The sequence below is a fragment of the Cannabis sativa genome, chromosome 6 (assembly GCF_029168945.1).
Source record: "Cannabis sativa cultivar Pink pepper isolate KNU-18-1 chromosome 6, ASM2916894v1, whole genome shotgun sequence".
Taxonomy (NCBI): domain Eukaryota; kingdom Viridiplantae; phylum Streptophyta; class Magnoliopsida; order Rosales; family Cannabaceae; genus Cannabis; species Cannabis sativa.
In genome coordinates this window covers 64,730,932-64,758,365 of record NC_083606.1, presented here as the reverse complement: position 1 = coordinate 64,758,365, position 27,434 = coordinate 64,730,932, and the positions used below count along the sequence as shown (strand labels likewise).

General features: G+C 33.1%; 4 protein-coding genes across 4 annotated transcripts; 1 reads left to right on the top strand and 3 right to left on the bottom strand.

The window, feature by feature from the left end:
* Positions 1-9,869: 9,869 nt before the first annotated feature.
* Positions 9,870-12,781, bottom strand: LOC115724440 (uncharacterized). The gene is made up of 3 exons (XM_030653727.2): positions 12,547-12,781; positions 11,643-11,799; positions 9,870-10,115 (listed from the first exon to the last, which is right to left on the bottom strand). Exons 1-3 carry the CDS (start codon positions 12,712-12,714, stop codon positions 9,979-9,981), a joined length of 462 nt encoding a protein of 153 aa, XP_030509587.1. The 5' UTR covers positions 12,715-12,781; the 3' UTR covers positions 9,870-9,978.
* A 1,959-nt stretch (positions 12,782-14,740) lies between these two features.
* LOC115695952 (cytochrome P450 89A2) lies at positions 14,741-17,736 on the bottom strand. Its single transcript, XM_030623060.2, has 2 exons — positions 16,906-17,736; positions 14,741-15,944 (listed from the first exon to the last, which is right to left on the bottom strand). Exons 1-2 carry the CDS (start codon positions 17,441-17,443, stop codon positions 14,905-14,907), a joined length of 1,578 nt encoding a protein of 525 aa, XP_030478920.2. The 5' UTR covers positions 17,444-17,736; the 3' UTR covers positions 14,741-14,904.
* Positions 17,737-20,865: 3,129 nt separating this feature from the next.
* LOC115695376 (putative pumilio homolog 8, chloroplastic) lies at positions 20,866-22,969 on the top strand. Its single transcript, XM_030622443.1, has 5 exons — positions 20,866-21,491; positions 21,576-21,738; positions 22,222-22,385; positions 22,481-22,739; positions 22,850-22,969. Exons 1-5 carry the CDS (start codon positions 20,866-20,868, stop codon positions 22,967-22,969), a joined length of 1,332 nt encoding a protein of 443 aa, XP_030478303.1.
* Positions 22,970-23,652: 683 nt separating this feature from the next.
* Positions 23,653-26,351, bottom strand: LOC115724801 (annexin Gh1). Its single transcript, XM_030654152.2, has 5 exons — positions 26,125-26,351; positions 25,482-25,627; positions 25,167-25,388; positions 24,646-24,858; positions 23,653-24,248 (listed from the first exon to the last, which is right to left on the bottom strand). The coding sequence occupies exons 1-5, from the start codon at positions 26,198-26,200 to the stop codon at positions 23,952-23,954; spliced, it is 954 nt and encodes a 317-aa protein (XP_030510012.1). The 5' UTR covers positions 26,201-26,351; the 3' UTR covers positions 23,653-23,951.
* Positions 26,352-27,434: the final 1,083 nt, after the last annotated feature.

Below are 27,434 nucleotides of genomic sequence, written 5' to 3'. Positions count from 1 at the left end.
GCCAATGATGGAAAACATTTCTTCGGTTCCTTCAAAAGAACATATTCACGCGGTTTGGTACTCCCCGAGAAATCATAAGCGATGAAGGGAGTCACTTCTGTAACAAACAGTTCGAAGCACTCCTTTCGAGGTATGGTGTTCGTCATAGAACTGCTCTACCCTATCATCTGCAAAGTAATGGCCAAGCTGAGATTTCTAACCGGGAAATAAAGAAGATTTTAGAGAAAACGGTGCAGAGATCAAGGAAAGATTGGTCAAGAAAGTTAGATGACGCATTGTGGGCCTGTAGAACAGCGTTCAAAACGCCAATCGGGATGTCACCATATCGGTTGGTGTTTGGAAAGGCTTGTCATCTACCGGTGGAGTTAGAACACAAGGCGTACTGGGCAATGAAGACTTTGAACATGGATTTAAAGGCTGCTGGACAGAAAAGATTACTACAGTTGGATGAGTTGGAGGAATTTCGGAACGAAGCTTATGAGAACGCTAAGATTTACAAGGAAAGAACTAAAAGGTGGCATGACCGAAACTTAGTCAGGAAGGAGTTTCAACCTGGGCAACAAGTTCTACTTTTCAACTCAAGGCTGAAGTTGTTTCCTGGTAAATTGAAGTCACGGTGGTCAGGGCCATTTACAGTGGTTAAAGTGTTTCCTTATGGAGCGGTGGAATTGAAAGGTGAAGGCCCTAATACTTTCAAGGTTAACGGGCAGCGGTTAAAGCTCTACTTGGGAGGTCAAATTGATCAAACCAAGTCCGCCATGATTCTGGCGCCACTATGAAGAACTCGATCAACGTCTAGCTGTGCGACGATAAAAACAGCGCTAATTGGGAGGCAACCCAAGTTTTCTTTATGTTTTAGTTGAATTGTGTTACATTTTAGTCGTTCTTTCTAGTCCTGTTCAGAAAACTGGTAAAACAAGTTTTGGGTTTTCTTATTATTTTTGTACTGTTGTTAGAAAAAAAAAAAAAAAGTGGGACGAAGCAGTGGCCGCGGCCATATGTAGTTACAGAAGGCCTATTTTTCAATGTTATCTGGCCGTGGCGAGGGCATATATGGCCGCGGCCAAAAGGTCTGGGCAGAATGGCCAAATTTTTGGGCCTGTTTGGCCGTGGCGAGGTGGTCTGACACGGTAATAAAAAGCCAACTTCCATAATTTCAAAAATCAAATTCCCTCATTCTCAACCCTAACCTCCACGCCGAATACCCCTCTCCTACACCATTTTTCTTCTTCAAATCCCATTGAAAACCCTTTTCCATCAAATCTAACCATAAATTTTCATCCCAAATCATCATAAACCATTATTTCTCTCATCAAACACTCTTTTCCTCTAAAAATCCAACCCTAAATCCCTAAAACTTCACCCAAATTTCAAAAATCACTATTCATCTTCTTCTTCCTCACAAAACATCAAGACTTTCTTCAATGGAGGTTGAATAAAGATGGATTCTCATTGAGGTAACAATTTTGAATCTCTCTATACAAGTTTTATTGGATTATTTGTGGATTGTTAGAGAATTTTGGACTTTTTGTTGGATTTTTGAGATTTTTTCTCCATACATTGTTCAAAATTATTGTTGTGAGTAGAATTGAGTTTGTTTGTGAAAGGGTTAATTCCCGGGAAGTGGATTTTTAAGGGGAAGTGCTGTCAAAATTTTTAAAAATCTTGAGAGTTAGAAAATTTGAGGTGAGATGGGTCCTAAAAGATCAAGAGTGAGTGAACAAGGGGGAGCCTCATCATCCAACCCACCTAGGGGTCGCTCTAATCTAGATAGAGTAAGGTTTACCAATATGGATGCTCAAGAGCGGTTATTGAAATTGAAAGATAGGGCATTCATTGAAGATAGAGGGATTGATATTGTTAACCTGAGCCAAACTGCAAACATTCCTGCTGTATTTGCGTCCATTAGAGATCAAATGTTAAATAGGCAGTGAACTAAGTTCGTGGATGTCACCGAGCGTAGCAACCAAACCTTAGCTTTAGAATTCTTAGCCAACTGGCCAGAAAGAGAGGATGACAAAGTGAGAGTTAGGGGGGTTAAAGTGCCTGCTTCCACAGCTGTTCATGCTCTTTATGAGCTCTCAACCTTCACTGTAGAACAACAACCTTTGAAGCAGCAAATTCGGGCAAAAAGTTTGGATTATGTGGATATAGCCGAAACTCTAGGGTATCCGGGACTTAGTTTCATACATATGATGGAGAACCATATCAATTGTTTCGGTGTGAACTCAACCAGGTAGCCAAGGCGTGGCTATACTTTGTTAGTGCAAGGATGCTCCCGAACAAACATTTTTCGGATGCTCAGATGGACAGGCTTAAGTGGGTGTATGGAATTATGAAAGGTTATAATTTGAATGTAGGGGACATCATTCGAGTGACATTTGATATAATGGTTGAGGGGTCTTGTGGTGGTGGACTTGGGCTTGCTGGAATTATCACCGATCTTTGTGAGAAACATGGAGTACCACAGTACTCTTATGATACCAAGGTAGCGCCACAACGCAGTATTAACTTGGCCACTATTATTCGACTCAAACCTCCTCACCCTCATGGTCAACCGCCAGCTCAGAGAGATCCTCGTGCAAGAGAACAAGAGGAGCATGAAGACATTGAACCACCACGTCTTACCGGGCCTCTTGACCCAGCCATGCAGTACACTCACGATCAGTTGAATTATCTGATTCAGCAAAACATGCACATGCAGAATTACATGGCCCAACAGAGTGTTTTCGATGAGCAACAGGTGGCCCAATTGAACACACTTGTCACAAGGATGAATGTCGGTGTGGACGATCCTAACTATTTTGCATTACCACCTCGCTTCAACCCCTATGATCAGCCACCGCCGCCAAACCCCTTCTAAGGGGCTCAGGTAAGTTTCTCTCATCCTGGTTTATTTTCACACATTGGGGACAATGTGCATCTTTAGTTTGGGGGGAGAGACTTAATTTTTTTTCAGTTTATTTGTTTTCGTTAATTAGTTTTTTTAGGGTCATGTGTTGATAGCTAAGTTGGAAGATTGATTGAACCATTGTTATTCACTTGTGCAATGGCTTAAAACATAACTGTGTGCTTGATTTGCAACTGTTTGAATTAAGGTGGATGTGTGTTAGGAGGTTGTTCATGTAGATATAAAATATTTATTTTTGACGCATATCACTTCTGCTCTATTTGGTTTGTGGAATGATTGACTTGACATGAAATAGAATTTGTTTGACATACTTTCTTGAAGCGAAATCCTTGAGGATTTTTTGTTTGGAAAATGATTTAGGCAAGTTTTCTTTGGATCGATTGAGCCTTTTGAGCCTACCCGAACATTTTACCATAGTATACCCAAAGTTGAGCCTTAACCTATTCTAAAAATTTCTCACCACTTACCTAAGCTAAACTCATTATCCTTAACTCTTTTCACTCTAAACATACCTTATTATGCCATGAGCCTTTAAGCAAGTTTGGGGGGGATAAATTGTTGTAAGTGGGGAAATAAAGTGTATTAGTAAGAGATTGAAAAAATATATGATAAAGTATTGTGTGTTGTGCCTCTAGTGAACAAATACAAGAAGAAAAAAAAAATAATATGTGATAATGTCTTCTTGAAAAAAAAATTGAAAAAAAGTATGCGGTACGCACATAGGAAAAATATGCAATCTCTTACTATTGTCTTTGGGATATATGAAAGAAGAGAAAAAAAGAGAATAAATGTGGGTGATTGCTTGGTTAATAGTGCTTATGGTATATTGTAGCTTAAATGACTTGTCACCTACCCATGTACCTAAGCCACGTTGTGATAACCGAAAAAGACCTATTGATTCCAAAGAGAAATCTGTCAACATTAGTGGACAGAGGTATGTCATTCAAACTTATTGATCATGTGTTAGTGGAATGTCGGGAAGTTTAGAACGGTTGTGATATGGACGGCAATTGTGATGTTTTATGTTTGTATGAATTGCTTACTTCTAAATTGTACATCCAAATTAGTTCTTAGAGTTGGCAAGTTGAAATTCTGGTTATTGATGGCTTGAAGTTGTGCAGTTGGTGGTAGCAGTTCAATCGTTGGAAAGTTTGGTTATCTATTGTGTGTTTGTTTTTAGTTTGAGTCTTAGTTTTACTCGGGGGCGAGTAAAGATTCAGTTTGGGGGAGTTTGTTAGGCAATTTAATATATTTTGGATCTATTTTATGTGCGTTTTTCACTGTGTTGGGACAGAATTACGCTTGTTTTCTATGTTTTCAGGTTCTTTGGAATAATAGAGGTCTCGGATGCAAAAATTCAGTAAAAGACGAGTTGAGCCAAGGAAAACACGATGTTTGAAGAATTATGCATATCTGGCCGCGGCTAGACACAGCTTGGCCGCGGCTAGAACACGAAATAAATGAGAGATTTTGGGAGTTACAGTCGCCGCGGCGGGGGGATGTATGGCCGCGGCTAAATACTAGTTACAGAACTAGGTGTTTTCAGCATTTATCTGGCCGCGGCGAGATGAAGCATGGCTGCGGCGAGATCCCGTACGGCCCAGGGGCATTTTTGTCCATCGAACCCTAAAAATTAGTTATAAATAGAAAACTGCGATTGGAAGTGAAGAAAAAAGCAATTTGGAACCCTAAAACACAGCAGAGAGCGGCAGGAAGAGCAGAGTGATTCAAAGTGAAGATCCAGAATTCATCGACCAACAGTTTCTTTCTCTATTCCTCTTTAATTTCTTTATGTTGAATATTGTCATAGGAATTGTTATGGATTTATTTCTGAACTAAATTTCCCATTTAGGGAGGATGATGATTGTTGTTTAATGTTTTGCCTAGTTAATGTTTAATTGCCATTCCTCCATTCTTGTTTGTGAAATTATCTTAATTTGTGTTTAATTTCATGTTTAAGATTGATCACCTTGTGCATGCTTTATGATCTCGATTCGAAATCTGAAAAGTGAGAATTGAGAATGCTAAAATTTGGATAATCGATGTTCTATGTGAAACGAGAGTATTCACATGACTTATGTGACAAGTAGATTATTACCTAATGCTGATTTCATGTTAGTTTAATTAAGGAATTAATTAGATAACATGTGATTTAGAACCTAGAAGATCTGAAAAGAGCTGGGTTACTTTATAATCTGTCATTCACTTCAAGAATAGGATAGCAATTAGACATTAACGATTTGGGTAAACAACAACAGGATTCTCCTCCCTATCATCTCATCTTGTTTAAACTTCAATTGTGTTATAAGTTTTCTGAATTACTTTAATTCTTTTAAATCATAATTATTTTCGATTGCCAAATAGAATTATAGGTATAGTTTAGTAGTAGTTAATCCAATTCCCTGTGGTTCGACCTCACCTGTGTGAGTTTACTACTTGATTGCGTATACTTGCGTAGTGTTTATAATTTTTGTAACAGTCAATTTTTTTAATAATAGGTCTTATTTCTAATTTGCACATGTTAACTTATAATTTACCATAGCATACTAATTAATTATTAATTTTCATGTCTAATTATATGGTCATTACAACTTGGATACTATTTTGGGTGTGAGTGTGGTTGCTTGTCGTGAGAAGTACCTTGGACTTTCTTGTTATGCAGGCCAAAGTAAAAAATGTATTTTTCAATCTCTTCTTGATCAGGTTCGGAATAAGCTCTGTGATTGGAAGGTTCGATCTTTTTCTTCAGCAGGAAGGAAGGTTCTTATCAAGTATGTTATTCAATCTATCCCTACTTATTCTATGAATCTATTCAGACTTCCTATGACCTTGATCCAAGAGATTCATAGATTGTGTGCACGTTTCTGGTGGGATGGCAAAGAGAGTAAGAAGAAGTTTCATTGGTGTACTTGGGAGAAATTGTGTTGGCACAAGTCTGTCAATGGTATGGGTTTACGGATTTTTCCATTTTCATTCAGTCTCTATTAGCCAAACAGGCTGCTAGGCTATATATTACTCCTAGTTCTCTGATTGCTAGACTTATGAAAGCTATTTACTATCCCAATACAATCTTGTTAAGTATTGATGCTTCTAAAAAAACTTCTTTTATTTGAAGATCTATTTTATGGGGTAAGGAGGCTTTTCTAAAAGGTGGGTAATGGCTCTCAAGTTTCAGTTTATAATGATCGATGGATCCCAAGCTTGGATGATAATAAGGCCTCTTCTTTATGTTACTTGCATGTTTATGCAACTGTATATTCCTTGTTGCTGAATGGGAGGTGGAATGATCAATTATGTTCTAGCTCTCCTTGCCATTCCTCGTGATCACATTCCTTTGTTTGATTGTTTGGTGTGGCATTTTGAAAGTACGAGCCTTTACTCAGTTAAAAGTGGTAATTGGAATTCTATTCGTATCCTTGGTCTTGGACAAAGATCTAGTTCCAAGGGTAACTCTGGTTTGTGCAGTAAATTTGGAAATTACATCTCCCTCCAAAAGTTAAGAATTTTATTTAGAAGGTCTCTCACAATTGGCTTCCTAGTTATGATAGCATGAGCCATCATGGGATTCCTATAGCAATGGCCTGTCCATGCTGCTTTTTGGGTCATGAGTCATCGTACCACGCTCTTTGGGATTGTGATAAGCTCAAGACTGTTCGCTAGATGATTATCCACAACCTCTAGGTACCTGTTTTTTATTGTTGGAATATCTATGAATTTTTTCTTTCTTGTATGGATTACATACCTATAGGTATGTTTGAAAAGCTCATAGTTTGCCTTTGGGGAATTTGGTATAAAAAATAAATAAATGGGTAAATGAGAAGTTTGAATTGAATGATACTTTTTTGTTTGATTGGTGTATGGATTTCTTGAATCGGTTCAATAATGCTAAATCAAGATAAGTCTATTGACATGAGAAGTATTCAGTCTAACTATGCTGTTAAGTGGTGCAAACTGGCGACATGTATGGTCAAAATTAATTGTGATGCTAGTCTTTGTATTGAGAAGGTCAAGATAGGGGAATGTGCGATTATCAAAGATAATATGGGGATGGTCATGGCTTTTGGAACTTGAACTTGGTATTGTTGCTTTTATCCTGCTATTTTTGAAGCTTTGAGTATTTTTCCAGGAATGAAGCTAGCAGTCCGCCTGGGGTACAATTTTGTGGTTATGGAATTAGATTGTAAGTGTTATTAATTCAATTCATAATCATATTGTTGAACACTCTTACCTAAGCTGTTTTGCTAGAGATATACTTGCTTTCTGTAATAATTTTTCTACTATCTCTTTCTTGTATTATCATAGGATTGCCAATAGTGTTTCTCGCTCGTTGGCAAAGTTAGCTCTTTCTATGACGGATTTCTATGTTTGGTGGCGTGGTTACTCTGATTGTATCTTTGCTGACCTGCACGTAGACATTAATTGATTAATGATATTTCTTGACACTCTTTTCCCTATTAAGGTTTTTCCCACTAGGTTTACTCTTAAGATTTTAATGACGCTATTTTTTCCAAAAAAAAAAAAAAGTTGTATGGCTTGCTTTTATAAGATGTACAAAACATATACCCATAAACATTATTTTCCTAGCAAATTTGATGGCAGAGCGATAGTTAAAACACTTCAACTGGTTAGGGCATATTTTGTTATTTAATTTTTTACCAATGGTTGGGCTTTGTTCTCCTTGACGAGCAATAAGATTTACAAGATGATTTTCTATAATAATAAACACGCATATCCTAAAAGCTCATACTAGAATATTATAAAATTTAATTTTAGTTAGGAAAGACATGGATGAATGTTCAGGGGTATAATTTGTTACATGTCAAAGTTCGAGGAGCAAAATTTTGTAGATATCAAAGTCTAGGAGCATAATATAGTACATAAACAATTACTAAATTAGTAGAATCGAATGAAATTGGACAAAAATTCTTAAATCTAACAATCTCAGTAGTTTAAGAAGAAATTGTAATAGCTAAAAAAGTTCAGAGCATGATTCGGTACATGTCAAAATTTAAGGGCAAACATCCAACAAAGTTTAGTAAATTTAATTAGTTGTTAAAAGAGGCTCATATTATTTTGATGAGGGCTAATACACATTAGTTCCTCTCTTAATAATATCTTCGTAAAAGTAATGTAAAAGGTGGGTTTTGGACTAAGTTTAAAATAAATAAAAAAAAAAAAGGTATGGCTATTGAATATTAGTTGTGCCCAACACCTTCTATAGATGGCGTTTCACGATTAGTTAGCGATATTCATTTAAAGTTATTTTTTTAAGTTATATGGGACTCGATACTTAATTACACCAATAGTTGTATGACACCAATAAAGATGCTAGACACCAATAGTATTTTTTAACAATTCTCATAAAAAAAAAAAAGTTACGAATTAAGAAGAAATCATAAATAAAGGAGAATCGGTAGTTTTCATCCAAAAAACCGATTACATATTTTCAAGCTCTTGAACAATGAAGTCAAATGTGTCTATACATATATTAGAGAATTTTTGTAGAATTCTTCCCAAGGCTCTCGTAAGAGGTCGTTTGTTAGGTTCCCAGAAAGAGGGAAAATTATTGAGAAAGAAAGTAGTAGTTTGGCTTTATAACTTAAAAACTGTTTTCAGGTTTAAAAAACAAAAATAATTTTTAAAAACTAATAAGGATCGTTTAGCCAAATTTTTTAAAAACTGGGTTTTAAAAAACTAAAACACATAAAATATCAAAATATTGTTTTCAACTTTCAAAATATTTTTTTGTCTAATATATTATATTTTAGATTTTTGCTCACATACTCGGACCCTATACTCGGAACCAGACCCAAACCCTGACCTAGACCCTAGGGGTGTTCATCCGATCCAATCCGCACTTTTTTGGTCAAACAACATCCAATCCGCACTAAGTGCGGATTTCATATTTTGGATCCAATCTGATCCGCATAAGAGTTTAAATCCAATCCAATCCAATCCGCAATAGTGCGGATTGGATCGGTTATTTTGGATCGGTTATTTTTTTAATAATAAATTATTTAATATTTTATAGAAAAAAAAATTAAAAAAGACTATTGTTTCTTAATCTCCAATAATAATCTATTTCCATCTCTATTTATATACAAATTAAACTAATATACATATATATCAATATATATACTTATCTTTAATTTACACTAAAATATATATATGTATCTAATTACTAAAATAAATAAGCTAGTATATATATATATATATATATATTTAAACTTTATGTGTATGTGTCTATGATTGGATCGTGCGGATTGGATTGGATCGTGCGGATTGGATTGGATCGGATACTTTGTGAACACCCCTACTAGACCCGAACCCCGGACACAGACCCCGAACCCTAGTCCTGGGCCAAGACCCCAACCTTGACCCCGATTTCGAACACGGACGCAGACCCAGACCCGAACCCCAGACCCTAGACCTCAACCCTGACCAGGACCTGGACCCAGTCTCGGACCCTAATCTGGACACAGACTTGGATCCCGAATCTCGACCCGAACCCAGACCCAGCCAAGAACTTACAACCTAGCCCCAGGTTTTGGATCTAGGTTCGAGATTAGGTCTAGCTTCGGGGTTCGAGGTTTGAGTCTGGGTTCGGGTTGGGGTCCAGGTGTACTGTGGGTGGGGCTGAGTATAGGTCTGAGTTTGGATCAGAGTTTAGGTCTAGGTCTGGGTTTGGAGTTAGGTTTGGGTTTGCGTCTACGTCCAGGTTTGGGAGGAGACACACTAGGGTGTCCACATTAGAATTTTCGTAAAATATTTATTTATAGAAGATTACAGTATTGTTATTTTTGAATAGTTAGCAGTTTTGTGGAACCCTCATAAAAAAATTCAATATTTAGTTATGCCAATCGCTATGGCGGTAGCATTTCTCATAAGTTTACTTGACTCTTTGAAGTGAATTAAGCTAAAACAGAAATTCCAACACTAAAGAATGATGAGAAAAAGATTTGTTGTAAAATGAAAACAATATTTTATTAGAATTAGGAGTGAATGTACATTCAATTGTTTCCCACATAAATATACAAGTAAGATTCAAAAAGTAAAATATCCAGTTTTTACCCATTTTTGGAATGGGATGCCTCTTTTCCCCCAAGTGTTTGAATAATGGCTTCCAAGACCTTAATCTCCTTGTCGCGCTTGTAGATTTCTTCTTGCTTCGCTCGCAACTCTTCCATGTGCAGTTCAAACACCTCTGCAAGAAAAAACAGAATACACCAAAGTTAAGAGCCAGGTATTTTGGTAATGAATTTCGCTTGCAAAACACAAGCTTCTATCAAGAATAACGAAAGTGAGTCCAAAGGTATACAGAATGTTTGTAGCCTATACGAAATAAAGGAACTATAGGTAAGTAGGAATAGTTTCATTGGGATAATTGAACTCTAATCAGCATAAGCAACCAACACTTTAAACTACGATTGGATTGGAAATGACAAAAGCCCAGAAAGTGCAAAGATAACATGCTTAATCTACTTAGGGAAAAGAAAAAGTGGATTGGAAATAGAAGTTCCAAAACCATTAAATCTTAAAATAAGTTACAAGTCTCAAAACTAAAAACGCTATCATTCGTGGCCAAATTTGAAACGGCTAATGCTGGTCTTACTTTCATAGAGAGAGATCAGGAACATAAAACTTTGAGATCTTGTCAGGAAGACTATAAGTTGCTTTATTTAATTAACTTTCATATAGTTTTATCAATAATTTTATCTAAGGTTTGATAGCATTAGTCTTTATTTAGGTATGGTCACCATTCTTTGTGCAGGTGTATCTACATGACAGTGAAAATTGAAAAAGACTAAACATTGACAAGAAGAGTTTGTTGTGACCAATGCACACAGCACAGTATGCTCTAGTCCCTTTTCAAGCATGCCCAACAATTAGAATTTATTTATTTATTTTTGAGAAATTTAGGTCACAACAATGGTGTGCTTAAAAACAAAATGCAATCAACCGAACAAACTGAGACAGTCAACACCAAACCAAACAATTTAACTAAACTAGCTAAAAAATGAAATGAAATAGATTTAAAATGAAGAAGACTAAACCAATAACCAAAGTAGAGTAATTTTTAACCCCCTACAAAGAAATAGATTGTGCAAAATATTCAAGACTATTTGAACCTTATTCAAATATTTACATCCATACAGAAATTCCATATTGATCCAGAACCAATACAATACTTTTCACGACTAATTTATATTGTTTATTTAGTTTCAAAATATTACTAGACCAACATCACTGCAAACGATGAAGTACTTGCAGAAAAAACTGTAAATAATAACTTTGAAGCCCTAGACTATGTATCTTAAGATCCCGGGCAAGGAGAATTCTAAATACATCGTAGCATATAGCTCAACTGGAAGATGTTCGAAGTATAAAATGGTCTAAACACTAATTTGAGAAACACCGCTCTCTCGAATATCCAAAAGCTTGCCTCTTAGTGCTACAACTTGTTTCTAAATAGCATACTACCTTACAACTTCTCTTTTATTGCAGACCATCATTGTCTAGCTAATACTATCTTGACCATTAAACAAAGCCGTGAACAAAGGTGATTCAGTTATGAGCAATATAATGGTGGAATTATGAGCACAATATCCATCTAGATTTCTAAAATTCAAAGATCAAGACATTACAACAGCATACCTCAGGTGTTCTCGAGAAACTGAAAAATTAAAGGAAACAAGGAAAGTTGGGAAGGAAAGAATTCAATTGCACATACTTGTGGTGTTCTCGAGCTCTTTTGTAATCTCCTGTGCACGAAACTCAGCAGCTTTCTGTGCTGCCTCAACTGCTTGTTTTTCTTTACGTGCACGAGATGATGCTACAATGGCAGCATCAAGGTCCCTTTCCAAAGATTCCACCCTTTGTTCTAGAGCCTAAACAAGACATAAAGTTCCCATATTTGATTATTAATGTGAAATATGAATTACTTCTAGACATTTAAATAGCATTAGCACTATCGCTATGAAAACATTTCACCACAGATGAATCTGAATTATAAAGCTGCAAATGATACATGATGAGAACCAACATTGATCAGCCCAGCCCCACTGTTTAGCTTGTATTTAAAGGACAACCCATTTATATACATGACGATTTGAAGCATTTAAAATTTTAAATAGTAAAATAAGTGACTAATTTAAATAAAAGCACAAAAGAAATTGAAACCATAACTTCATCACCAAAACCCTTAACCATGAGCAACAAATAAGGTTTCAATAAAGAAGTATTAAGATTAAATACAAAAATATATATCAAGTTTTTCGATCAAGTAATTTGAGAAAGAAAAAAATGCAGCCACTTCTGAATATAATCATCTGGAAAATTGAAATCCTTTCTTTTTAAATTGGAGTTTCTGAAGAATGCACATCATATGAAACAAACATAACAGCACCCATAATTCATTGTATTCAAATCTACGATCTGTCAATATACCCATTACGAAAAAAAATACTGATTTCAAAATCTCATGTTTTACACTACACGTTGATCAATACTCATGGGAAGTCAACACCAAATTTGGAATTAAAACCCAGAAATAAAATAATCAGACAGAGAAAGAATCAAGGATAAAAGCAAAGCTTAATTAATTAACTAACTAAGATGAGAATTGCGGAAGAGACCTTGATGGTTCGGGCTTGTTCGGAGGTGAGAGAGGCTTTGGCAAAGGTTTCTTCGTCAACGAAAACGGCTTTCTTGAAGAGAATCTTCTGAAGGGAGTCCAAATTGGAAGACAACTCGGTGAGATTGGTAATGGCTCCGTTCCATCTTTCGCTGCCTTTCTCCTCCATTATTGTTCTTCTTCACTCTCCAACACTTTTCTGAAGAAAGGTGCGAACAATAGCATATTTATTTTCCTTTCAAAAAAAGAAAAAAAAAACATATTTATCCTTTATTTAATATTTAAACTTTAAAATTAAATTCAAAATTCATCTTTTTTTTTTCTTTTTTCAAAGAAAATTCCTACTTTATCATTTTTTTTTTTTAATTCCTACTTTATCATTTACGCATCCAAAATATGTATATATTATTATTTTTTAATTATTTCATAAATATAAAAAAAAATAATAAAAAAATTATAAAAATATAATTGTATGGAATTTTAAATATTTTTACGATTTTTTATTTACAGAGAATACAATATTTTTATATTGTATTTTTATTTGTTGTTGATTTTTTGTTATTTGTATCTTATTTTGTTATAGTTTTTGATATTGTTTGAATGTTATTTTTATGTATTGTTTTTTTTTTCGTGTTATATTTATACAAAACCATAAGAATATATATATATATATATATATATATAAAACCAACTCTCACAACAATTTTCACATTGGCATTTTAATTCGATAATCATGTTCTATATACCAAACTCGTACTCAGTCATAGTATTGCATCTCTTTTATTTATTTATTTTTTTTTTGAAACAAGTAGCATTTAGCTTTTGATATTAAGAATATTAAATTTTAAAATAAAATAAATAAATGTAATGCATTTGGGTCCTCTACGTGTCCATATTTATGAGTTAATAATGGAAGTAATAGTAACAGTGTAAGAGAATTGTAATATTAGGTATTTTTGCCTCCAAAAATAAAGATAGAGTATTTAAATGTGTAAAATCTGAAATATTAAATATTTATGTCGCAATTTACCATTTTTTTTATCTTTTCAAATTATACATTAAAAATAGTATTTTGTAAAGTAAGAAAAAATATGAAGACATTACAACTATTTATTAACGATGCTAATACTGAGGTGATATTAAACTATGTGGGAATGAATATTAAACTTATACTAAGATCATCATCAACGAATAGGAAAGTAATATAATCAATTGCTATAGAGTATTCACATAAAAAAATTAATCAATCAATACATTATTTTTATTAAAAAAAAATAAAAAAAATTATTGGTCAGTGTAGCTAGACAGTAGCCGCGTTACAACAATAACTCAAAAAAAATTTAATTCTCTCTCCTGCACCTCATCCCAATCCTCTCCATACCTAACAAACAACTCAAAAACACCCCATTAAACTTGCCCTAATAATATTATGATATATTTAAGTGATCTTAATCACCCCATTAAATTTTAAGTTTGTATTTTAATTTTATTTTGAAGATTGTCATTCTAATATAATTGTGTTTTTTTTTTATTTAGTGCTATATTTTCTTAATTTTGCTACCTCTGACGACAACTATTATTATGAGAAGGTATTTTTTTAGTTTGGTGTTGTTTGAAGATGTTATAGTTTTATTATCTAAATTTGTAAGGGCAGTTTTGTCCCATGTGGCTCATAATAAAAATTTTACAGCTTATGGTTTGATAAAATATGTCTTTCGATTAGACGATGAACTATTCTAATTTGAGGAGGTTTCACCGCCAATTGTAATTTGCTGTATTTTTAATCATATCTGACTCTGTTCACCACGTCAAAAAAAAAAATATAACTTCAAAGTCTAAGAAAAATATACTAATATATTAGAAAAATAAATATAATATTAACAAATCCTTACTTAAACGAGAGTGTCATTCGCATTCCAATCACGTTTAACATTTGAAGATAAAACATAATCTTTAACATTTAAAAATAAAAAGTAATCCATCTATATTCTTTCTTTAACTTGGTTTCGGATAGTGTCCATTTAACATATAAGAATGTGTCATACAATTATATAAAAAAAATATATTATTAAAGTATGATAAATACGCCATTCTGAATTATTGAAAAATAATAATAGTTTTAAGAAATCAAGACCTAATTTTGTTTTAAAAACAAAATCCCTAACATCTCACCTCAAAAACTTATCGAACAATCGAAAAAAATAAACCAAATCATTCATAACTTATTGGAGATATTCGTGTTTGCTTTAGCTTCTTAACATGATCAACATTTTACTCACTATGATTTACATTATTCAAACATGACTTGAATACACAGCTAGCCAAACCAAGTAGAATATAATATGTATCATAGCCAATCCTAGTGCCTTGGAATCAAGCGCGCACGCAAAGGATTCTTCATAACAATGGTGAACTCTTGTGCCTCAGATAAATCAACTTCATCAACTTTTTTCCACTCAAACTTCCAAACCAAATTAGCAACAAAATACTCCAAATGAAGCATGGCAAGACCAGAGGCAGGACAAATCCTCCTCCCTGCCCCAAAAGGCATCATCTTAATCTCCCTATTCCCCTTTATATCAAACTCAACTTTCTTATCATTATCACCACCAACCAAAAATCTCTCAGGCTTAAACTCCATGGGATCCTCCCACACATTGGGGTCCCATCCCATCTCTGCCACCATGAAATTCACACTCCCATTCTTAGGCACAACATGTCCGCCCACAACCACGTCCTCACTCACCACGTGTGGCAGCACAAAGTGAGCCGGCGGGTGGCGCCGCAGCCCTTCTAGTATCACAGCTCTCAAATAAGGCATATTATGCAAATCCTCCTCTTCTATTTCCACCTCTCCTGTTCGTACTAACACTACCCCTTTAATTTCCTCATACAGCTTCTCTTGAATCTCTTGATGTTTCACTACATTGGCCATGATCCACTGCAGTGCCGTGGAGGTTGTGTCGGTCCCCGCGTTGAGAAATTCCGAGCACAAGCTCACCATTTCCTCTGTTTCAAGCTTTCTTTTCTTCTCTGGTAACTCCAAACCGAGTAAAGTGTCTACATAGCAAAGCACGGAATCATTATCATCATGAGCAGAAGAAGCCTTGGCTTTGGCTTCTTCATTGACCTTTTTTCGGGAATTTATGAGGGGGATTAGAACAGAATGTTGTTGTTGGCGTAGCTGAAACAATTTGTGCCATCTTTTTCTGAAAAGAATCTTGGTAAGAGTTGGGCAGATATTGAGTAAGTTGAAGCCGGAGAATGCCCTCATCATGCGACGTTGCATAGTTTTGATTTCTTTGATCTTTGATTCCTCGAGTTTGTCTCCAAAGCACATCAAAACCAAGAGACAAAACATGGCGTACTGGAAGTGATCGATTACGCGGACCGCGGCACCTTGTGTTAGAGAAAACATATGATATTTGCTCATTCTTCATAAAATAGTTATATTATAAGCTACATTTATATATAAACAGATTGAATGATATTGAAAACAGTTTATTTTATGTGGAGCAGTGCCACCACTATAGTAATGATTTATTAGCAATTGTCTTTATATATAGAAACAGAATTCATAATTTTCTTCTTTTATATTATTTTGTATTGTATATGTTTTTTCACTATTGTGTGGTTAAGGTTTTTGATATTACTTAAGAGTGTAATTTAGCAATTCTTCATTTGTGTTAAACCCTGATGGATTTTTTTAAAAAAAAAAATTAAAAAATTTGGGAAAAATAATATAAGATAACTGATTACCTTTTATTGCTTTTCTAGTGTATTTTTTTTTAAAAAATGTATTTTTGCAAAAATGTGTAATTTCCAAAAAAGATTTTGGGATTTTAAATAGGGATTATTTCAAAAATACAGAAAAACAACAAAAAAAAATTATAAAAATACGGTTTCACAGAATTTTAAATATTTTTACGATTTTTTTGATTTTATTTATAGAAAATAAGATTTTTTTATGCTGTATTATTGTTAATTTGTTGTTGATTTTTCGTTACTTGCATGCTATTTTTTATTTTTGTTTTGACATTGTTTTCATATTATTTTTATATAGTTTTTTTGTTGTTTTTATGAAAACCGTAAAAAATTAAAAAAAAAAATTGTAAAAGTAAAAATGTAATTTATTTAAAAAAAAATAGTGCCCCACTTTTAATAAATATGACTCCTTTGAGTTTGAGAGGTTGGTTCAAGAAAAGATCTAGAAATTCCAAATCCAAAAAACTATATTGACAAAAGTTGAGTATATATAATATAGGTCTAATTTTTAACTTTTTTTTCTTTCAAAATTTTGAGACCAAAATTTAATATTTCAAAAAATATTTAATTTTTCTACTCAAACGGATCACTCTACCTATTTGCCCAACACCTTGGTCATCATCGGATTGAAGGCGTTTGATAAGAATATCGAGAACCCATTTGCGAGCACGGGAATAAGACTTGACCCGCGAAGCATGGAGGATCTCCGAAGTGATGTTGCGGCGGAGGAGCCGCCATGTGGGGCCGTACTTGGCAGAGCTGATGTTAAGCTGGTTATTGTTGAAGATTCTACTTGTGGGGAGAGCAGGAGGGCGGTCGGCGAAGGCGGCCCCATTGTGGATAAGGGCTTGGTGGGCGAGGACACGGTCAGCGATGATGACGGTTCGGCGAGAGCCTACGCGCAGAGAGATAACGGGGCCGTACTTGGCGTGGAGGTTGCGGAGGATTGGCTCAAGCTGGAAGAAAGTTTTGCGGAGAAATAAGAGGTTACCGATTATGGGAAGAGTGAGAGGTTCGGGTGGGTGGTTTGAGTAATTTCTTTTGGAAATGAATTTGAGAAGAATGAAAGGGAAGAAAAAGAAGAGAGAGATGAGGCTTGGCCACCACCAATTGAAACCATAACTAGTTTCCATTGATTTGAGTTCTCTTTGGATTTGCAGTGTGTCTTAAATTCAACTGATATTCATGCCAGTCAAACAGTACTAAGATTATTGGATGGAGATAATAAATATGGTGTTTGGTTTGGTTATAAGAGAAAGAGAATACATATTCGATGTGTACAAAGTTCTTGTTTTCATTAAACTATATATTAAATAGTTATATTTTCTAGGTTTCTTCTAAGGTTTTGTTAATATGAGTGTGACTGACTTATCCGTGGCGATGGTGACTCAATGTCATTGATTAGCTAGCTCACTGCTACAACTACGTTCAACGACTAATTGATATACAATATTTTTGTTCTCAATTAAAAATTATCGCTCATGCAATTGGATTTATCACCGTATACAAATTATATATCACTAATTTAAATCCTCCCCCCCCCCCTAAATTATATTTTTTTTTTCGGTGAAAATATACTACAAAAAATTTTATTTTTAGTCACAAAGTGAAAAAATTGTGACTAACTGAAAACTCCTTACTTACAACTATTCCTAGCTTTGATGAGATCCAGTCTCCAGATGCAAGTTTTTCAAATGCACCCCCTTAAAGTTCTGGGACCTGATGGCTTTTCGGGTTGTTTTAACTGAAAATGTTGGAGTTAATAGTAGGAAATAATGTCTCAAATTGCATTCAAAATTTCTTTACCTCGGGCAAGTTGGATCCTAGTATTATTTTATTTGCCTCATTCGTAAGGGGATAACCAGGACAGTGTGGATCAGTTTAGACCAATTGCCTTGTGTAATTTTGTTTATAAAATTATCTCCCAAAGATTGAGGCTGGTTCTTGATCGTTTAATTGCTCATGTTCTATCGGCTTTAATTCATCCTGAGAGATGGATTGTTGAATAGTTTATTCTTACTCAAGAGATTGTCAATGTTATTGAGAAAAAAAAGGGGAAGGGAGGTTTGATGGCGATCAAGATAGATATGAATAAGGCCTATGATAGATTGGAGTGAGACTTTCTCAAAAAGGTATTGGAGTTGTTCGACTTTAACTCTCATTTTATGAAGTTGATTATGTCTTGCGTATCTACGTACTATTTCATATTCCATTTTGCTCAACGGTAGACCTTTGAAGAAATTTCACCTGAGTAGAGGCATATTCGACAGGGGACCCGATGTCCCCATATCTCTTATTTCTTCTGTATAATGAGGTTCTTTCTAGATTAATTTATATAGAACAAAGCAATGGCAAAATTCATGATATGATATTTGCGGATGACACTATATTCTTTTTGATGGCTAATGGGTAGGAAGCTTCTGCTTTGGGAAATTATATCAAGACTTTTGAGGGGTGGTCTGGTCAAGTTTTCAGTAAACAGAAGTCTGGTATCTTATTTTCGGGTAACTATTTCGGTTGGTTGAAGTCTGATATTGAAAAAAAATATGGGAATGAGTTGTGTTCAGTCGAATGAGAAACATTTAAGGAACCCTTTCCTTTTCACTCGTAGTAAGAGGAAAATTTTCAACTTCCTCAAATTCAAACTGTACCAAAGACTTGAAGGGTGGCGACTTAGATCTCTTTCCACTGTGGGAAGGATGTGTACATCAATGTCCTACTCCTACTTACTCAATGTCCACATTTGAACTTCCTCTTTCCTCTTTTAGATGTTATTAAGTGATTCTGGTAGAATGGAACTACTGATTTTAATCAATTTTCTGCTACAAAATCTTAGAACGCTCTTTGTTAACCAAAGCAAAGAGGTGAATTGGGCTTTCTTTGTCTATCTAAAATTTCTTGGCTTTTGGCAAGTAAGATTTAAAGACCTTGGTATCAAGCTTTTAAAGCTAAATATTTTTCTCAAGAGTCCTTTTGGAGTGTTTAACAAAGAAGCTCTGATTGTTTTGTTTGGAAAGATATTTTGATAAATGAAAACTAAAATTTTAGAAAAGAAGGAGGTATTTTTGATTATATGTTTTTTTTTTTTTTTTGAAAAAAAACATTTTATGGAAAACTTAAAAAACAAAAAATAAAAGTTAACAAATGTGAAAAAAAAAAATCTAGAGTAACATTAACAATAGCTGTATCTTATTACCTCATTAAGGTAACTAATTACCTTCTACTATATTTTTTTTTATATTTTTATTCTGGCTTTTCTATTTTTCCCATAAAAAATATATATTTTTAAAAAACCCAATATTTTTGTACAAATTATATAAAAAGCCATGTAATTTTCACAAAAAAAAAAAAAAAAAATCCTTCTATCTACAAGACAAAAGAAAAAAAATAGAACTATTATCATGTATCTTTTTATTTTAAAGTTATGTTGTTTCTATTTTGAAATTATGTTCTCTTTATTTTATAAAAATTATTTTCATTTTGAAGTTATGTTGTTTTGAGATTAAGTTGTTTCAATTTTTATAAATAAATGAAAAATCAATTATAAATTTATAAATGAAAATCCCTATTTAATTGAATAAACAATATAATATATAATAGAAGTATATATAATATTTTTTTTATTAAAATTAAATAAAATTTGTTCGTATTTGCTAATTAAATCCTTTAGTAAATATATAACAATTCTTCACGATATTAACAATAAAAAAAAAATAAAAAAAAAACAATAAAAAATAATATAAGTTAATAAATGTGGAGGCTTCTCCAATTATTAATTCAAATAATAATAATAAAAGTTTAAATTTAATTCAATTTTATCATATCTTTTATAAAAAAATATATAAACTTTAATTCAAATTTAAATTTTAGAAATATCTAACCTATTTTTCTTGTAAAAGAAAAAATAATTTCTTAAAGAATTATATAAGATATATATACATAATTAAATTTTAATAAATAATAAAATAAAAGATTCAATCTAGATATTTTAATTAAAATAATTAATCGATCGATATAAACTTTATACATAAAGATATCTTTCAATTATTTAATAATAAAAAATCATATTTTAAAACTAGTTATTTCATCAAATAAATCATAAACTAATAATAATGAACTTATATTAAAAAAAATATAAATAGAAATAGAAGTGTTTTTTTGTTCAATAAGACGAAGGTTTAAAGTATTTTTTATATTATTGAAAAAGCCCCTAAATCCAAATGACTTTTCAAGAGTTTTTCTATTATTAAAAAAAGAAGAAGACTAATCTTTTTTACTCGTTTAAGGATTTCTATATTTTTTCAAAAAATGTAATCTTTTTATATTTTTTTCCGAAAGATTTTATTTTAGTGGGGCTCACAAATTCTACTCTCCCAACTCTAATTAAAAAGATTATCTTTTTCTCAAAAAAAAAAAAAAAGAAAAAAGAAACATTTTATTTCTAATCCTAATAGAAATAGATTTTGTTGAAAAAAAAGAGAGTACTATTTAAAGGGTGGGAGACCCAACCTACTTGTACTTTCTTCACTCAACTCGTCTCTTCTCCTTAATTAAGATGGAAGAGCTCCTTCAAACCTTTCTTAATTGGAATCTTAATGGTAATCAAGGCACATCATCATCTCACAATAACAATAACCATAATAATCATCAACATTCTGAGCCATCATCACATGAAATTTTCTCTACTTCATCTCATAATACCCCACTAACATCAACTAACCCAAGTAGAGAATTTCCTCGTAGTAATTTGAATACACAGGTGCCTACGTTCGTACCAAGAAGTGACTTATACAGTCCCTCAAGTCCAAATTATCAAAGAGGTCGAAATAGTCATCATGATAATGATACTTATATTTTGGGATCGAGTGGTCTAAACTCTGTATTGCCACTTAGGTGCATCTCTTTGGCTCAAGCAAAAGGCCTCATAAGCTTGCTAGCAAAAGATTGGCGCGGTTCTCAATTCCTACTTGAAATTTTAGAGAAGAATTCCACTCATGAAAATGTTGAAAAATTTTTCAATGAGATTAGATACCATGTGATTGAGCTCACAATGGATCAGTATGGAAAAGATGTGATACAAAAATTCCTGGATGTGTGCAATGAGGAGCAGAGAACACATATTTTGGCCCACATAACTGCAAATCTATGGAACTTTGTTGAAATAGCTTGTAGCACTACAGGGTACATAAGAATAGAATTAAACTGTTTATCTTTTGTGATTTGGATTTTTGGCCATATTCTAACGTTTTTTTTTCCTCATTTCAGAAGTTTTGTTGTGAAAAAGTTGGTACAGACTCTTGAAACAAGGACTCAAGTTTCTTCCCTAATGGTTGCGCTAACAGTAAACTTTGTGACTCTAGTCAAGAATGAGAGAGGGTATCATGTTATCCTTGAGTGCTTGAACCGCTTTACCGTTTTAGTTAATAAGGTAACCACTTCAATTTTTATTTCAAGATTTTACAAAGTTTTTTGTGTTTATTCTATAATAGATTGAAGGAATTTAAAATGTGTATGCATATGTTTTCTTTTTTTTTTTTAATATTACTTTTGGCGGGATTTGTGTTTTTAAGTAGGTCTCACTTGTTAATACTTTCTAACACTTTATATTCTCTCCAACTCTATTCCTCTAATTCAAACTCATATAACAAACACTCGGTATAGTGTTTTCTTTTCTGTTTTTATAACAAATTATACAGATTTTTCATAACATTTAGTCATAATAAAGTTTTTTTTAGTAACAAATTTGTGACTTTTTTTTTTTTTAAAAAAAAAAATTGTCGTGTATGTGGTGAATCTCTGTTGCTGCACTTTCAATTTAGAAGAATCTATTCAACTTTATAGTTGTGTGATTGTGTATATATATTTATACATCTATAATATTTGTAATGAATTTTGTCAATATATTTGGCAGCACATATATTTTGAGACTATCAAGTATAATGTCGATCTTGCCACTAACAAATATGGATGCCATGTTCTGCAACAATGCATCAGAATTTCCGATGGGATGCTTAAGAAAACTTTGATTGTAGATCTTTTGGAAAAATCACTAATGCTTGCTCAAGATTTATATGGGTAATTACTTAAACCTTCTAATGTCAACTATAAATATTAAGTCTATAATTATTGTATATTTTCTTTTGCTTATTTATAATCATTTTCTTATACAGAAATTATGTAATTCAATGTATCTTGGAGCAAGAAATCCCACATGTCAACTCAGTTTTGGCTGCTCAATTTGAAGGAAGATATGTTCACCTATCAATGCAGAAATGTAGCAGCCATGTTGTTGAGAAGTGTCTCGAATTTTTCAATTACATTGATCGCTCAAAACTCATTTTGGAACTGGTTTTGAGTTGCCACTTTCAACAACTGATTCAACACGAACTTGGCAACTATGTGATTCAAGTAGCTCTCCGAGTTTCTAGGGTATGTGATTCAACAACTTAGTTTCACCTAAACTCATTATACATGTCATGTCATGATGTCTTATTTTAATTTCCTTTTCTTAATGTATTTTCCTCTATTATGTATTCTAGGGCCGCATACGCGATGTTCTGGTTAAAGCAATCAAGCCACACGAAGCAAACTTGCGCAACAATCCATTTTCAAGGGCGATTTTTTCTTCGAAATATTATAAGCACCGATCTACATTTTGAATTCGCTCGTCTAATTTTTGATCCTGCTCTGCATCATTATGGAGCAACTTCACTTAGCCTTGTTGTCTTTAGTATTTTTACATTTTTTTTTCATTAGTTATAAGTTTGAAACATCAAATGTATTAGTTAAATATATTTGTAAATGTAGATGGTTATTTTAGTCTTTAGTATTTTTTAGAAACATTTTTTCATTAGTTGTAAGTTTGGAACTTCAAATGTATTAGTTAAATATTTTTGTTAAAGTAAGATGGTTATTTAGTTTGTCACAGTAAGTTTTATTAAACACTTTTTTTTTTTTTTTCTCTTTTCAGATTTTGTAACTTCTGATCTTTCTTCCATTAGACAAATATAAAGTTACAGAAGTTATAAGTTAAAATCAGATACCAACATAACCAAGATCACTTTTATTTGTGCTCAAATTTATTATCGGCTAATTAGGTCGTTAAAAATATCTCCTGAACTATTGAGATTGTTGAATTTAAAGATTTTTGTCTAATTTTAGTAAAGAAAGTCTAACATGGATGAAAGTTCAGGAGACATGATTTAGTATACGTCAAAGTTCGAGGGGCATGATTTGGTAAATATCAAAGTTTGGTGAGCATGGTTTAGTACTTAAAAAATCACCGAAACAGAAAAATTGAATGAAATTAAACAAAAGTCCTTAAATCTAACAATTTCAATAATTTAGAGGGAATTTTTAACGGCCAAAAAAATTTCAGGAAGCATGATTTGGTACATGTTAAAGTTCAGGGGATAAATATTCTAATTAGCCTTTATTATCACAACATAGTAAATATGATACAAAGTAAAGCCAAATTCCCTTTTTTCTTTGCTTGAGAATACAGAATCCTCTAGTGATTTTGAAATGACAAGAACATCTTTAACTGTCTCATGAAATCTTAGTACAAAGAGGGGTCCATATTATCATTTATTTTTATTAGAATGAAAAACCCAAGAAAACACATGCACAATGGGAAATAACTTAGGCATTGTGATGACCAATCAAGGCGAGCAGCATGCCTTTATAGTCTCCAGAAGTGTCACCTTTTATATCAGTCTCAAGTGGGACACTGTTTCTTTTGTAGTACTCTTCCATGACTCGTTTCATGTCAACCTCAGCTCGGCTTACTATCACTCTTGTAAGAGCCTCCTCATCTGTTCCAAGGCCTTTGGTAGCAAAACGAACAACTTTTTCAAAGTATTTCTCAGGACAAGTCAGGCATTTTATGGTGCTTCTTAGTAATGCTAGGTAGTCTTCCTTTGGATCTGTCTTCAAGTCCTGCACATAACGTTTTTCCACAAACAAATCACAACAAAATTCCATCAATGAGAGTAATAAGTATTTTGTGATCGATTCGAAGAGCCCTCTACCGTTTGTAATCAAAGCTTATACTTCTTTCATGAAAAATTATAACTCATTTTTTTTCTTTTTATTAGCCTTTTGGATTCTTTTTACAGCATAAACCAAATGACTTTAAAAGTAAGGAAATCAAACTTGTAGACTAGAAAACCAGAAGCCTATCAATACTCTGATGCCTAAACAAATCCAATTGAGTTATGGAGTTGTACTCAAGCATTACTTGTTAAGACTTAGAAGAGTTTTGTTTTGTGTTTTGGTGTAAGGACACAAGCACCAACCAAAGTACAAATTCAAACATCATATAATTTGAGCATACCTTGTTGATATCATTCCCAAACTGATTTTTATAGTGGGTAAGTGTTGCATTGAGTTGTGCCTTGCTTCTAGTAGTGAGAATCCTTATAATTTCCTCATGATTATATGCCTTCTCACTTATTTTCTCATGCAGTATTTTAGCCTCAGAATGAGCAAGTGTCATGTTCACCTCAGCTCCATCATATCTGTATGCACTCACTAGAGGCACCAATAGCTGATAGAAAATACTCAAAACACAACAAAACAATAAGAAAATAGGTTTTCACATTTCTTTTATGCTTCTCTACCTTAGTCATACAAAAGGTGTTTGTTATGAGGGTTTGGATTCTTGGGAATGAGAATGTAAAATCAAACATATGTTTGGTATGATTTTAGTAGAGGATTTGTGTTTGTGTGGGTCCTTGAGTTTGAGACTCCCGTACACCAACTTTTGATGGTAATAAATTTGATATTGCTCTCCATAAGAAATTGAAATATAAGCTTATTTTTGTAACAAACTAAATAACAAGAAGCAGAGGCTACCTTGCGAAAATCGCCTGCAGTGTGATATGCAACATCTTCCTCCAGCGATTTGTGGAAACGAGCATGGTAATTTTCCCTCACTTGGAATAGCTCGTGTGAACTTCTTGCACAAGCTATTTCGATCAAAACATAATGGCCGTTCGCAGTGTTCTTCCTTACAGCTTCATAAGCTAGCAATGCATCGCGCTCAGCAGGATGCAGTGTCCAAAGCTGCACTGCTCTCTGTACACAATTTTTTTTCACTTTGTTATTAGTTATTAATCAAATGAAGCAAGAATTTCAATTTAAAATGGTTAAGCTATATATAAATCTGACCCCAAAATCACTTGAAAGTTCACTGTCTAATGCTTTCATGAGGTCTTCTCCATATGTCTCAACATAAGTTTGGCGAATGGAATTACGTTGACTTGTATTCCTATGCGCCAATATGGAGATTATTGCTTCTTCATTTGTTCCCCATCCTGAAAAATCAAATCATATATTGAATTTAAGATTCAAAAGTGAAAATTAAATTATTCAAATTTTGTTAATTCATTATCATAATTTGATCAATATAATCATGGCACTTCTAAAGTTTTTTATTGGCAAAATATGCATGTTTGGTCACAGGTCTGACCTAGAATTGAACTTTGCCACTGAATTTACACTGCAAATTTTACAATTTAATTTTGTTAGTCTGACAAATTTCTAGTTAAAATGACTAAAATTGTTGAAACTTGAGAGTAGTCCACATGAACATGTTTAATTTAAAGGTAACAAATGGTGCTCTTTCAAAGCCTTTTCAAATGTTGTGTCTTCCTAGAACGAATTTAGCTTTAATAAACACAGATTCTTGTTCAAATTCTTAAGTCTTTGCAAGACTTGAAATAATATTGACGATCGTGATTAGAAAAAATAGAACATAAAAAATGTATGAAGAAAAAATAAGAATATTATGTGATGATAATTAAAGAGAAACCTTGAAATGCTTTGTGTAGATTGTCACAATCGTCGCCCACAGGAGGAACTGGATGAGGTACCGTAAGCGTAGCCATTCTCTCTATGTGAATATAGTTTCACACAATTTGTTTTGATCTTCAAGCGTTATATATATTTGATATTTTATTGAACAAAGAAGACATTTTCTTTATATAATTTTAAAATTACCAAATAAAAAAAGAGTAAAATATTATTTATATTATAGACAACATCGATGTTGAGGTTCGGTCATAACAATTATGCATATATACTACTTGTTATATTCCATTGGTACTAATCTTGCAAATATATTTTATATTAAGACCATAAAATAACTAGTAACCAAAACACGTGGTGAGCATAAAGTTGCTATATTTTATTGTTTTTTTTTTTTTATAAAAAAAAAAAATAATAAGGTCAATGCTATTTATTTAAAGCAAAGCCACCGTATAGAAATATTCAAATGTTTCTTCTTGTTTGATCATAAACTTACAATCTTATTTTATGTACTTTCTTCTTGACCTCATTAATTGATCCACGATTTCGATCATGTCTTTATCCACCCAAAAATTCAATCAGATTCATTCTGCATTGTTGCCAAAATTCTGACTTCCAAAACCTTCAAACTTGATTGGGTCTGTAACGCCATGTAGGGAGCTTAGATTGCCCGCTTTGGTTGTATCATTTACTTGTTTATTTGATTTATAAATTTATCCAAACCCTTATCACATTTATGTTCTTGTTTATTGTGTCATCAGCACAGTGGAAAGTAATCAAGATTATGTGATTAAATAGATATTCCTAGATTTATCAGTACACAGAGGGTTTAACTGATATGAAAATCTACAACATAGTTTACTTGCACCTTGGATAAGTGCTATGTTCTTTCCAGAGCAATAGTTAAAGTAAAGCTTGGGTTGGATGCATGGAGTATGCATCGGAAGGGACCGATATTGAACTTTGATTCAGATATATTAAACTTACCATAATATATGTTCAATTCAATATCACCTAGTTGATCCTAGATCAAATGATCTTAATCCTGATATGCTTAGGTTCAATCTCAGGAGTATTACACATGTTCTTTGATTTGTTAGTTAAACCTACTTTTGGGTCAGGGTGATACGTACATTTTGGGAACATGGTAGTGCAATTGAGTGGGAGCACTAAACATAGATATGGAATCTATAGCTTCTATCTAGCAAATAGAAGTGAAATGATGATTTCCTTCGAGCTTGGCTAAACAGAGATAAATGGTTGAGTACTCATTTCACTTCGCTGAAATATCATTTACACGGGGCTAAGTGTTTT

Coding starts and splice junctions, on each gene's coding strand:
- LOC115724440 (XM_030653727.2), bottom strand. CDS start 12,714: ATGGAGGAGAAAGGCAGCGAAAGATGGAACGGAGCCATTACCAATCTC. Junction 11,800..12,546: donor AACAAGCCCGAACCATCAAG/GTCTCTTCCGCA, acceptor TGTCTTGTTTAG/GCTCTAGAACAAAGGGTGGA. Junction 10,116..11,642: donor AGAGCTCGAGAACACCACAA/GTATGTGCAATT, acceptor TTTTTCTTGCAG/AGGTGTTTGAACTGCACATG.
- LOC115695952 (XM_030623060.2), bottom strand. CDS start 17,443: ATGGAAACTAGTTATGGTTTCAATTGGTGGTGGCCAAGCCTCATCTCT. Junction 15,945..16,905: donor CCAAGGTGTTGGGCAAATAG/GTAGAGTGATCC, acceptor CTCTAACACAAG/GTGCCGCGGTCCGCGTAATC.
- LOC115695376 (XM_030622443.1), top strand. CDS start 20,866: ATGGAAGAGCTCCTTCAAACCTTTCTTAATTGGAATCTTAATGGTAAT. Junction 21,492..21,575: donor ATAGCTTGTAGCACTACAGG/GTACATAAGAAT, acceptor TCCTCATTTCAG/AAGTTTTGTTGTGAAAAAGT. Junction 21,739..22,221: donor TTACCGTTTTAGTTAATAAG/GTAACCACTTCA, acceptor TATATTTGGCAG/CACATATATTTTGAGACTAT.
- LOC115724801 (XM_030654152.2), bottom strand. CDS start 26,200: ATGGCTACGCTTACGGTACCTCATCCAGTTCCTCCTGTGGGCGACGAT. Junction 24,859..25,166: donor CTGCAGGCGATTTTCGCAAG/GTAGCCTCTGCT, acceptor ATTTTCTATCAG/CTATTGGTGCCTCTAGTGAG. Junction 24,249..24,645: donor TTGGGAATGATATCAACAAG/GTATGCTCAAAT, acceptor CGTTATGTGCAG/GACTTGAAGACAGATCCAAA.